This window comes from Micromys minutus, assembly GCF_963924665.1.
Source record: "Micromys minutus genome assembly, chromosome: 20".
In the NCBI taxonomy this organism is placed as follows: domain Eukaryota; kingdom Metazoa; phylum Chordata; class Mammalia; order Rodentia; family Muridae; genus Micromys; species Micromys minutus.
The window spans coordinates 17,463,120-17,476,068 of record NC_137955.1 but is presented as its reverse complement, the minus strand read 5'-3'; the positions used below and the strand labels follow the sequence as shown (position 1 = coordinate 17,476,068).

At 45.1% G+C, this 12,949-nt stretch overlaps 1 protein-coding gene across 1 annotated transcript; it reads left to right on the top strand.

The window, feature by feature from the left end:
* Positions 1 to 1,779: 1,779 nt before the first annotated feature.
* Positions 1,780 to 11,407, top strand: ISL1 (ISL LIM homeobox 1; the record flags this gene model as incomplete). The annotated part of the gene is made up of 6 exons (XM_080933833.1): positions 1,780 to 1,807; positions 2,724 to 2,913; positions 5,699 to 5,958; positions 7,716 to 8,002; positions 9,231 to 9,398; positions 11,291 to 11,407. 6 exons carry the CDS (start codon positions 1,780 to 1,782, stop codon positions 11,405 to 11,407), a joined length of 1,050 nt encoding a protein of 349 aa, XP_080789959.1.
* Positions 11,408 to 12,949: the final 1,542 nt, after the last annotated feature.

Genomic DNA, 12,949 nt, shown 5'->3' with positions numbered 1-12,949 from the left:
TACTCCTGCTTCTTAACCTCTTTCTCTGTGTGGACTCTGTGGCCTAGGTGGGGGATCACGGGTTTTATCAAGGCTTAGATCTGATGGAGGATACAAAGAAAGGAGTTCCCTAACCTCGGGGAGGAAAAAAATAGCTGAAAACTACATTTCTGTTTGCTCTCTCTCTCTCTCTCTCTCTCTCTCTCTCTCTCTCTCTCTCTCTCTCTCTCTCTCTCTCTCTCTCTCTCTCTCTCTCTCAGTAAGAAATGACTAGAAGCTCTGGGAAAAGTGTGGGAATTCTGTGTGTCCCCTAATATCTGCCTCTGAACAACTGTAGATTTGGGGAATCACGAAAGAAATTATTGGCAAAAGTTACAGGCGAGATGTAGCCAACATCTCTTCCAGATGGCTTCCCCAGAGGAAACAAATTAGAAAGCTAACCTCTGGAGGGGAGTAGGCGCCCCACTCTTCTTTTGCCTCAGATCTTCCCTGCTCACGCCTTCATACTAGAAGATTTAAAAGCCTCTAGAGAGTATGTTAAAGTTGCGCTTATAACTACTAAAACCGCCTAAGAGTGGGGTGCACCTATGCTTTTAAAAAGAGTGGACAAGAGACCCATAGAGAGACCTGAGTTCCCTTGTAAACTTGAGAGTATTGCACCTGTACTCTAGATTAGAACACTTTCACGCTAGACTTAAAATTGAACAGCAGATCTCAGCGGTCTGAAGGAAAGGAGCCGACCTCAGAGTTAATTCGTTTTACCTTTTCATTTGACCTTTGCGTTTCCAACCCGATTGTCCGCTAAGGTGACAAGCGACCCTTTTCTCCCACCCTAATTCTTTGGAGAGCTCAAATTGGGGAGTGGCGGGGTCAACAGGGTAGCAAGAAAAAACAAAACAAACAAACAAAAAAGAAAAACACAAAAACGAAGTCATAAAAAAAATATTTCCTCTGGGTCTAACTGTCCCACTCCGGGTTGGTCCCCTAGCGCGCAGAGCGCTGCTACTTCCAGGAGACGCACCCTTCCCGCAGGCAGCGAAGTTGGCTGAGCCCAGGGCGAGCCAGCACCGGAGCCAGTGAAGGAAAGCGGCAGGTTCCAAGTTCCCCCCCTTTTCCTGGAGCCCGGGAGGGACCCGGTTCACAGGAAGAACCTACCCACCAGCTACTGGCCACCGGAGGCAGAAAAGGGAACCCCGAGCTCAGCGCAGTCAGAGGACCGCGGGACCAGGGGAGCTCGCGGCGCTGGAACCCAGGCGGCGCGTTCGGGAAGGCGCGGGGAGGGGGCGGTGGACACGGAGACGGCGGCCGGGGACCCGGGTCACCCGGCGCCCGGGGAGCGATGTGGCCTCGGGAGGCTTAATCCTCTCCTGCGGGCTCGCCGAGCAGGCAGTGGCGCTCGCCGGCGCCGGGGCTGAAATATGATAATCAGAACAGCTGCGCCGCGCGCCCCGCAGCCAATGGGCGCGGCGCTCGCCTGACGTCCCCGCGCGCTGCGTCAGACCAATGGCGCTGGAGCTGAGTTGGAGCTGAGAAGTTTGAGTAAGAGATAAGGAAGAGAGGTGCCCCGAGCCGCGCGAGTCCGCCGCCTCCGCTGCGCCTCCGCTCCGCCAATTCCGCCGGCTTAAATCGGACTCCCAGATCCGCGAGGGCGCGGCGCAGCCGGGCAGAGGTTTCCCCCAGCCTTGGCAACCCCAGGGGCCACTACTTGCCACCTAACCACAGCACCAGCATCCTCTCTGTGGGCTGTTCACCAACTGTCCAACCACCATTTCACTGTGGACATTACTCCCTCTTACAGATATGGGAGACATGGGCGATCCACCAAAAAGTAAGAGGCGGTTTAACCTTGTGGGGGGCTCGGTGTGCTCTTAGGGTGTCGGGGGTCTCTCTCGGACACTGATGCCAGATCTCTTTGGATTTGTAGCCACTACCTAGAGAGACTGAAGAAAAGACGGCTCTTTTTTGTTGTTCTTGTTTTGTGTGTGTGTGTGTGTGTGTGTGTGTGTGTGTGTGTGTGTGTGTGTGTGTCTTTCTTATTTTTCTTCTTGTCACGCTTGCAGCTTGCATGTTTGGTGTGAGTTCCGATCTCTGGGAAAATGATAATGCCTTGTGTTTGAACGCTGTGTGCCCTCCCAAACTCTAGTCGCCCGGTGCTTAGCGCTGATTTCCTCATCCGGAATCCGGAGCTCTTGGAGAAGGTTTTTACGTAGCAAAGGTCTGCCTGCTCAAAGCACACCGGCAGATAGGAATTAGCATTAGACTTGCTAAAGAGAGCGAGTGACTACTGTATTGATGTCTACTCTTCTAACAATATCCATTCCCGTGTGCTATTGAAGAACGTGCTTCATGGGAAATATAGACATCCCAGCGTTGGTTTAATGCTTCTAGTCAAAACCTTTTCTTTGACTTGACTTATCCATAATCTTGCCTAATGATTATAGCAAAGAGGGAGGAGGGGAGAAAACACAAAATGAGCGGGTTTGATTGCATGCTAAGCTTACAATGTAGACTATTCAAATCTGCATTTTACATATATTCCACCTCCCCTTTTTAAAAAGCGAGTCAAGGATTTGATAGCACACTCCAATTACCGTCCCAAAATGCAATACTCTTTAAGGGAAGGGGAAAAAAGAAAAGAAAAAAAATTCTTCCAGACTACACCCTATAAGAGAACGACACTAAAAGTGTGTTTATCTCTGTAGGAAGTAAACGGTTAGTCAATCATGTATTTATTTTCATTTCAGAAAAACGTCTGATTTCCCTATGTGTTGGTTGCGGCAATCAAATTCACGATCAGTATATTCTGAGGGTTTCTCCGGATTTGGAATGGCATGCGGCATGTTTGAAATGTGCGGAGTGTAATCAGTATTTGGACGAGAGCTGCACATGCTTCGTTAGGGATGGGAAAACCTACTGTAAAAGAGATTATATCAGGTATGCCATTTTTACAGGGTTAATTTCTGAGGTTTCCTGGCTCTCCTTCTTTATTATTTGACGTGCCTTTGTTGCTTTTGGGGGGAGGGTTGTGGAAACGTTTGCTTTAGCGCGGCTAGTGTGCACAAATCAAACTGTTGTTCCTTTTATATCTCTTGGGGTGGGATCTCGTCGTGTTTCATAAATTTTTGAGGATAAGTTTGTTGATAACTCTGAATTTTTATGCCAAAATTATTTTTCTCTTTCAACTTCTCTTCTATGGACCACAACAAAATAAAGACAAATGAGTGTAGGGTTTTAAGCTTTAAAAATTCTATTTTTTTTTTCTGTGTACTTTAGCATCTTATTTGTCTCCGGTTTTATCACTGACTTAAATTATTTTGGAGGTTCAAATAAACAGGCAAAAGTTTCGCCAATGGATATTTGAAGAACAAGAACAACCATTGCCCCCTTTACTTTTGGAGTGAGTTTTCCTTGGTAGAAAAATTTAAGACCAAAAAAAAATTTTTTTTCTTACCAAAAAAATTTAAAAAATTATAAAACACACCGGAAATTTAATCTTTTTAAATATTAACCCTTTGGTGATATCTGACTGTCTTTTCTTTCTTATCTTATCTGGGCTGATGAATTAGACAGAGCAGATCAAATTGCCCATCATGTGTCTGTGAACAATTGATATATTTAGGTAAATGAACAGCTTCCTTTCTCACATTAAAATCTAGTAACTGATAAAATGAGGGAATCACCCGAACGAGCAAGATCCAAACCACTGAGAAACAAGGAACCCAGCTTGCTTTTGTTGCATGTTTTTTTGTTTTTTGCTTTGTTTTGTTTTGTTTTGCTAATTTCAAGTTTCTCTGCCCTAAGAGTATATATCAGAAATTTCACTTTTTACTTTCGAAAGCCTGGTAGAATTTTAAAAGTAAATTGTGTTTGTTCTAATACAAAGCAAGATACTGTTCCCGTTCACTCTTAGGCTAGTGATAGCAGAAATGTAGCTGACTTTAAATTCAGAAGTGGCTACTGGCAAGTGATCTGCTTTTGTAAGCTATAAAGGGCTTTGGAGCTTAAGAACTTTCATTAAAGTTTAGTTAAGATTTAAAATATGGCCACCAGTTTTTCTCCTGCTAAATTAATGCCCCCAATTTTTTTTTTTAAATTAGAGTGGAGGGTATACTCATGATAGATAAAATTAAACAGTACTAGGGAGGGTTTGTTTGTTTGTTTGTTTGTTTTGTCTAAAGGACTTGAGGATAATAGGAGGAAGTGGGATACAGGAAAGGGGAGGGATTTTGTCAATAGTTTGGGAATGGGCAAAGTAAGCCTTCCTTCTATAAAATGGATGATCTTGCATTGGAGAGACAGAAGGTAGGAAAAAATTTCAAATCTGTCTTCTAACCTCTGACAAATAAGCCGCTTTCATTGTTTACTTGGCTGCTGTGTACAGTCTGGAGACAAGGGAGGGAGAGCCCACTTTGAAACTCCAGAAGCATCTTTACTCCTCTGAAGATGCTGTTTTCCTCAGTATACTGAAGTGCCTCATTCAGGATATGTTGATTTGCAGATGAAGTAAACTTGACTGCTTTTAGTTCTTCTCTCTCTCTCTCTCTCTCTCTCTCTCTCTCTCTCTCTGTGTGTGTGTGTGTGTGTGTGTGTGTGTGTGTGTGTGTGATGCACAACCCCTTTGGGGGATCTATAGCTGTAAAAGCAGGGCAGAATGTTCATTTTTTTTAAGATGTCTCATTTGGGGAGCGATATGCCCCCTCCTTTGTGTGGCTCTTGTCCTGTCTGTTTTGCTGTCTACATAGTGATTACTGATGCTGCAGAGTGAGGGAACCTATGAAGATTGAGCCATAGTAAGGAAAGGCTAGCAACAAGGCAGCTTTTAGTAGTCAGGGGTTGGTTCTAGTATTTCTTTCTTTCTTTCTTTCTTTCTTTCTTTCTTTCTTTCCTTCTTTCTTTCTTTCTTTCTTTTATTTGTCATGATAGCCTTGCCACCCCCCCCAAGACAAACTGAAATAGAGATACATGCTTCAGGAACCCGAAGAAGGACTGATGGGAGGAACAGTAGCTGGGCTTTAAATTAAAAGAGGAAGGATGGAGAGAGAAGTTCCCCTTAACAAGTGACCTGTGGAAAGTCTTTAGTTGGATAAATACTGGAGGCCTCTGCTGCAGACTCTGGAAGCCTTCTCAAGCTTCCCTTTCTTATTGCACTCTGGAACTGTGTGTGACCACAGATGGGGTGGGGAGGCTGACAGTGTCCCCTTCCCAACCTTTGTTGAGTTGTTGTTATTGGTGGTGGTGGTGGTGATGGTACATTTTCAGACATACTTTTAGTAGCAGAAATTGAGGGACCAAGAATGGAAAGCCTAGGGCTACTGGCCACCAGTGTCCCCTGAATTCCTCTTTACTAGTATTTGCAAGAATAAACCTGAGCCTGGTTACCAGAGGCTGCTTCCAGGTTTCGAATCCACCAATAAATTTTCGTTGGTTTGGGCTGGGTGCGTGAACGGAGAGGTACCAACTGAGACAGGCACAGAGGGTCTCCATAAAGGTTCCCCTTGTTAAAGGAGGGAGGTTTTGGAAGAAGGGGGGAGAGAGAGAAGGGGGAGGGAGAGTTGGAGATAGGGGGTGGGGTTGTTTCTATACTCAGCCCAACTTTACTACTGCTATATTTTTTTTTTTTCCAGGCAGGTCAGGTTTCTGGCCTGGGTCCTGCCTGAAGTCACCCTCTCTTTTTTTTGTGTGTGCTTCTCTTCCCATACCGGGGGGCCGGTCCATTCAGGTTGTACGGAATCAAATGCGCCAAGTGCGGCATAGGCTTCAGCAAGAATGACTTCGTGATGCGCGCCCGCTCAAAGGTGTACCACATCGAGTGTTTCCGCTGTGTAGCTTGCAGCCGGCAACTCATCCCGGGAGACGAATTCGCGCTGCGGGAGGATGGGCTTTTCTGCCGCGCAGACCACGACGTGGTGGAAAGGGCCAGCCTGGGTGCTGGAGACCCTCTCAGTCCCTTGCATCCAGCGCGGCCTCTGCAAATGGCAGGTACTTTTTCCACCCAGAGGCTGAGAAAAGACAGGCCGAGCTAAATCATAACCTTTCCTTCCTGCATGGGGTCTCAAGGTGGTTCAAAAAGTGGCCCGTAGTAACCAGTGTATGCTCTTTTCCTTTCCAGCGAATTTCCGTGCACCCATCCTCTGCCTTGACTGCACAATCACACATCTCAATGTCTGTGTATGTACAGGTACACAGCATACCCCACTTGTGCACACAAGTATACACAAGTCCAAACTGTACTGTCAGCTCTACTTTGGCCTCCAACCCAAAGCTTACTGAAAATGGGCTTCAGCTCTCTGCCAGGTTTTCTTCTAGCTGCCACCTAATTAAAGGGGTGGAGCCCTAGGTCTCCAGGAGTTTCCTCCCTAACTCTGTGAAGGAAGCTTAAGCGGCCCCTAGGCAGTTAGCTTCCCACGTCTTCCCCCCCACCCCCACCAGACTTACTTTCCAATCCAAAAACATTTTAAAATTTATTTTTCTGCTTTTGTCAAGAAAAAGAAAAGTCCCTAAAAGATACAGTGTCCATAACTGCAGGCGCTGCACAGGGCTGTAACTTAAAACTGTCAACAGTCTAATCTGCAGTAATTGCCTTTTTAAAAGGAGCCTGCCTCTTTAAGCCATTCATTCTACGTGATTTGGTGAGAATTTCATCTCCAAGCCTGTAGCTGTAGCTCTAAATTGACCCCATAGGTGTTTGGCCTGACCCCAGGGGGTCGTGGAAGGTGTGGGATTTGTACTGTGCCGATCTAAGGGCCAGTGGCCCATAAAGGAAACTGGAAACATAAAGGTTGGCTAAAACCAAGCCGGTCACAGGCAGAACGCTGTTTCCTACCTGCTTTCCAGTCAGAAGCACATGCCCGTCCCTCCCTTGCTCCCTCCCTTTAGTATTAAGTCATTAGCCCCTACTAAATACCAGAAGTGGGGAAATGACAGCTTTTCCCCAACCCCTGCTCCCTCTTTCTAGCTGCTCTGCGAATTCTTTTCTGAGTGATTTCTAACTAGCAGACAAGGGGTAAAGCCAAGGGTGGGAAACAGCAGAAGAGGCAGGGAAGGACTGTCTCCAGTCACCCGGTATCTCAAGCCCAGATGGTTGAACAGTTTCAGTTTTCCTTTGCCTGGGGTCAGCGGGTCTCAGGAACATCCCACATTGTTGATTTAGTGCTAAGAAAGACTCGGCACCATTTGGGTAGCTGGGATACAGCATTTCTTTAGCTTCTAAATATGACTGTCCCCTGGAAGTGAAGTTCAAGGCTCTCTGGCAGAATGAATCTGACTTTCCGTCACAGACTTCCCTGCCCTTTCGTGTCTCTAGCTGTCACTAGGGTGTTCTGCGTTTTATTTTCAGGTACCCTCTATGACTTTTACCCAGAAGGGAAAGCCGAGCCTGGAGGTGGGGCTGCTCAGTATAATCTGTGACCTTCTTCTGGTTATGAGGAAAGGAGAGGAGGGAGAGAACGTACTGGTGGGGGGGAAAATGTCTCTAGTGCTGGTGGAGAAACCAGCTGGAGACAGACTTCCTTTGGCTAATTCTGTAGGGAGTGAGTAGGGTGAGGGGCGCTCATCTCATCTCTTCCCCATTACTCTCTGCATTGTCTTCATTTGATTACGGAGCACAGTATCGTCTCTCCCTCTTCCCTCTCCGCTGATTCTGTTTGGAGTGCTGAGCTAGGCTTAGGTAGGGAATGGAGTGGGCTGGTGGCGGCGGGAGTGGCCTTGTGTGCTCACGGAGTCCCTTTGCCCCGTAGCTGAGCCCATCTCCGCTAGGCAGCCAGCTCTGCGGCCGCATGTCCACAAACAGCCCGAGAAGACCACCCGAGTGCGGACTGTGCTCAACGAAAAGCAGCTGCACACCTTGCGGACCTGCTACGCCGCCAACCCCCGGCCAGATGCGCTCATGAAGGAGCAACTAGTGGAGATGACTGGCCTCAGTCCCCGAGTCATCCGAGTCTGGTTTCAAAACAAGCGGTGCAAGGACAAGAAGCGCAGCATCATGATGAAGCAGCTCCAGCAGCAGCAACCCAATGACAAAACTGTGAGTAGCCTGAGGCCAAGCAAGGAAGGGATAGTGGGAGACCTTGGAAGACCTGACCAGAGGGCACCCCTATTAACTGGTGGATTGGTACTCTGTGGAGCACCTGCAGAAGCCCAAACAAGGAGGGCCTATCACTTCACCTAAACCCAGGAGTATATAGCCTGTACCTTCTATGAAAAGCCTGAGAGTTGGCTGGTTAGAAATGGCAGAAGTGTGAGCGCTGCCCCCATTCATTGCTGGTTCCAAAAGGGATCATGGTCTTCAACATCATCTACACCTTGACCCCAAAGGACCTAGTGGCTTCCTCCCAGGGCGTGTGGCAGTGAGGTCTCTACTATGATTTTTGCAAGCATTTGACATCATTAGAGTTGTCCGAATTGTGAAGGACAACGTCTTGAGTGCTGATCTAGTGCGATTCAATGTGCTGCTAACCATTAGGCCAGCATTCTGGTCCCACCCCAACTTGTAGTGAGGCCTACCACTGTTCCTGCATTTGGGAGAGCCCTTCAAAGCCCAGGCAGACAATCCACTCTTCCAGCTGGAGCCCAAGGCTTCCTTCCAGCCTTTGGTACCATTATGTTGGGCCAATCCTCTCCCCTTCCTCCCCATCCCACACCTCTAGCTTAAGTTAAGGTAAAGGGTTTCCTTCTTCTTTCCTTGTTTTACTACTTCAACCCTGTTTTTAAATGCCATAAAAAAAATCCATTGTCATTAAACTTGGAAGGCAGTCCAAGACTGAGTAAGGGTACTTTCTAAGCTAGTGCATAATAGCACAGAGGTAGCCAGACCCAGAAACTTCTGGGATGGGGTCTGGCTCTGCAAGGAAGAGTGCTTGTGGGGGAGGGACTTCAGCTAACACAAACTGCCTAGAGAATCAGAAGGTTGAAGGGAGACCTGGCTGAACCTCAGTTTTCTACTTCTGGGAGGCTGTGTCCTCTTGAGGCAGGTGAGAGGGGTGGGCGTGAGGGGTAAGTTGTGATGATAAAGCAGAAGGTGATAGTTGTGGCAGAATTGTTTTAATAAGATCTCAGCCCGTCTAATGATCCACCACACAGAAGTAGAAAAACAAAACTTAACTCTAATATCCATAGGTGCAGCAGATTAACTGAGTCAATACCTGGCAACTGTATAGATAAGATAACACGTGGGTATATTTACTTAGCACGTGCAGACAATGGAGGGAGGGAGTTTGCTCATTAACATGTTGGGATGGGGGGGTTATTCACAGAATATCCAGGGGATGACAGGAACTCCCATGGTGGCTGCTAGTCCGGAGAGACACGATGGTGGTTTACAGGCTAACCCAGTAGAGGTGCAAAGTTACCAGCCACCCTGGAAAGTACTGAGTGACTTCGCCTTGCAAAGTGACATAGATCAGCCTGCTTTTCAGCAACTGGTAAGTGTCAGCTCCAAATGGAGAAGGCCCATCCCCAACAGAAAGAAGACTCTGTTTTAACTGTTGAGCAGTGGAAGGTCCCCTGGGGTGGGGAGGGTGCTCCCGGGAGTACTAGGGTTGGGGAGAAAGCAGGAAGTGGTGGTGAATAGGAGGGAGGCAAATGGAAGGAAAGAAGATCTCTTGTGAATCTTTGTTTAAAACTGAGACATCATAGCTTAACTATGCACCATAGCATGCACTTTCCATAAAAGAGGCATATCTTGTGGGTTGAACGTCACAGTGCCTAAGCAGTTATGTGTACAGAGGTACAAAAGGTGGCAATGTCACACATTTTAGGCTGTTATAAATTGCAAGGACTTCAGAGACCACCTTGGCAATTGGATCAGCAATCAGTAAGTTTATTTCTTTACCTGTATCTAGTGAATGGCTCAAGTAAGTGTAATACACGGGGCAGCGTAAGAGGATACAATGCTGTTACTCAGGAGCAGCAACCAGTTGTCCGAACACAATTTTCTTACATGTCAGCAACAAGAATAGTTATTTAAATAGTTTTGTTGATATTTATTGTTGCCATGTTTTTTTCAAAGTGTATATTAATCTAAAGCATAAGACTTTTAAAATATTTTTTAGACAAATGAGTTTAGATACGATACATTTGCATGCAGTACGGCATGTAAACCAAAAGAAACATGAACATGCTAATGAGAAACAATGTATATTTAACTGGTGAAAACATGTCTTAGCACTAAAGTGTCTAACACATCCACCCATAGCAGAGAATTTTGCATATTAAAAGGTTAAGATAAACAAAAATTTAAAGATATATCTCTTTTGATGTGGTACAAATGCTTAAGGTATTTTTCTTCTCCCTTAAAGTATAATCAGCCCCATAGATACTGTCTTATTAAACATGAAGCTGCATCCTAAATAAAAACACTCCTTTCTTCAGAAACAAAGCTAATGCATCAGTTGAGGATAGATTTCCCCCAACCCATCTCCTGTGCCCTGAGGGCATTTGCTTTCTCTAGTCAACAGTTATAAGGGTGATTGACCAGAGGCAAGTGGTTAAAAGGGCTTGGTTCCAGGCTGTGTGTGTAAATGGGCCAGTCTAGTGAGCAGGCAAATTTGAGAAGTCCCTTGACCTCTCAAGGGAAAGGTTTAATAGAATAGTAGAAAAGGGAGCTAGATTCTGGAACCAGAGGGAAAGTTTTACATTAAATAAAATAAGCTGTCCATGGGAAGCCTTATGTTAGTAAAATCTGAACACTAGAAAGGGGATAAGGGGAGGCTTGGTACTTTCTGAAACTTGTGAGATAAGTGAAGTGGAATCTGAGGCAGGGGTGTGAGGTATGGTTATGGGTGGGAGACAGTTAACGTCACACCATATTTATAAAGAGATGATGCAAGTGTGGGTCTCCTTGTGGAAAGGGGAGGAGGAGTCAGGCAAGCACACTGTGAATCCACTAAAGAGTTAATCATTGTTCCAGGGAGCCTACACTCAATTTCTGGCCTAGAGAACTTGCTTACTCCCAGGGCTACATGGAGGTAGCCGGATAATTTTATTTCAAGCCTTCATGGGAGAGCTGTGATGCCACTTTACAGTGGGAAACACATTTGCTCTTAAATAATTTAATAGGACACAATGTTGGGAATTCAGCTTGGGTTAAAAGAGAGCGCTTTAAGAAGAGGGAGAAATGGAGAGAATTTCTTTTCAAGTGCTTCCCACAGGCTTCCTTTTAAAGCCTGTTCAGATTCTGTGACAGGCCTGGCTGTCTTCCTTGGTTTGCCAGCGTAGGTGCAGGAGCTTATAGGTGTAGACACAATGTAACACTTTTGTATCTCTCTGGACACTATTGAAGCCCCCTTCGTTTACTTCTCAACCTTCCGTACAGGTCAATTTTTCAGAAGGAGGACCAGGCTCTAATTCCACTGGCAGTGAAGTAGCATCGATGTCCTCTCAGCTCCCAGATACGCCCAACAGCATGGTAGCCAGTCCTATTGAGGCATGAGGAACACTCATTCAGATGTTCTGTTCTGTTTTGTTTTCCCCTGTTGGAGAAAGTGGGAAATGACGTTGAACTCGGAAATAAGAAAGTATTTAACGACCCAGTCAATGAAAACTGAATCAAGAAACGAATGCTCCATGAAGTGCACGAAGTCTGTTTTAACGACAAGGTGATACGGTAGCAACACTGTGAAGACAATCATGGGATTTTACTAGAATTAAAAACAAACAAAACCCTAAGCCCAACATATGCTATTCAATGACCTTAGGAGTACTGAAAAAGAAAAAGAAAAAAAAAAAAGAGAGAGAGAGAGAGAGAGAGAAAGAGAGAGAGAGACGTTTTTAAAACGTAGAGGATTTATATTCAAGGATCTCAAAAAATGCATATTTCATTTCACTGCACATCTAGAGGAAAAGCAGAAATAGAGAATTTCCTAGTCCATCCTACTCTGAATGGTGCTGTTTCTATATTGGTCATTGCCTTGCCAAACAGGAGCTCCAGCAGAGAGCAGAAGAAACCGGCCTCAGTGGCTGAAAGAGTCCTTTCAGGAAGGTGGAGCTGCATTGGTTTGCAATGTTTTGAGTTGACTTTGACAAGGGGTTAAGTGAAATTCTGGGTCTCTTTAGCATTTGCCCTGTAAGCTGGTTTCTCTTTTACTTTTGCCTCTTTGCCTCTTCTTCCATTCTTTTCTCTCCTTTTCTTTATTTCTCTTTACATAGTTTTTTGAGATCCATCCTCTATCAAGAAGTCTGAAGCGACTTTAAAGGTTTTTGAATTTCTATTTAAAAACCACCTTATAAAGCATTGCAACAAGGTTACCTCTATTTTGCCACAAGCGTCTCGGGATTGTTTGACTCGTGTCTGTCCAAGAACTTTTCCCCCAAAGATGTGTATAGTTATTGGTTAAAAATGACTGTTTTCGCTCTTTCTGGAAATAAAGAGGAAAAAAGGAAACTTTTTTTGTTTGCTCTTGCATTGCAAAAATTATAAAGTAATTTATTATTTATTGTCAGGAGACTTGCCACTTTTCATGTCATTTGACATTTCTTTTTGTTTGCTGAAGTAAAAAAAAAAAAGATAAAGGTTGTACCGTGGTCTTTGAATTATATGTCTAATTTTATGTGTTTTGTCTTTTTTTTCCCTTTAAATATTATGTGAAATCAAAGCGCCATATGTAGAATTATATCTTCAGGACTATTTCACTAATAAACGTTTGGCATAGATAATTAAATAAACGCAATGATTCAGGGTCCCTCTTTTATATGTTTATTAGCGAGCCTTTGCCATGTTTGAAATGAAGGGTTTGCATGAGAATTGGGATAAAATGGCCCACAGTGTAGTAGGTGTGATATTGTGTTTCAAGTCGTTCAGGTCGGGTTTGCAAGTTTCGATTTCAATAGTTGGATGAAAGTTGGTCAGAAGAGGCCCTTTAGTTCTCAGCTGTGGTAAAGTTACAGGTTTTTGAAAAGGAGATGCCCTTGTTTTCTTCTGCTCCCTTTCTTTCTCTCACTTGTCTTTCTGTGTTAACCCCACTCCTACATCTAT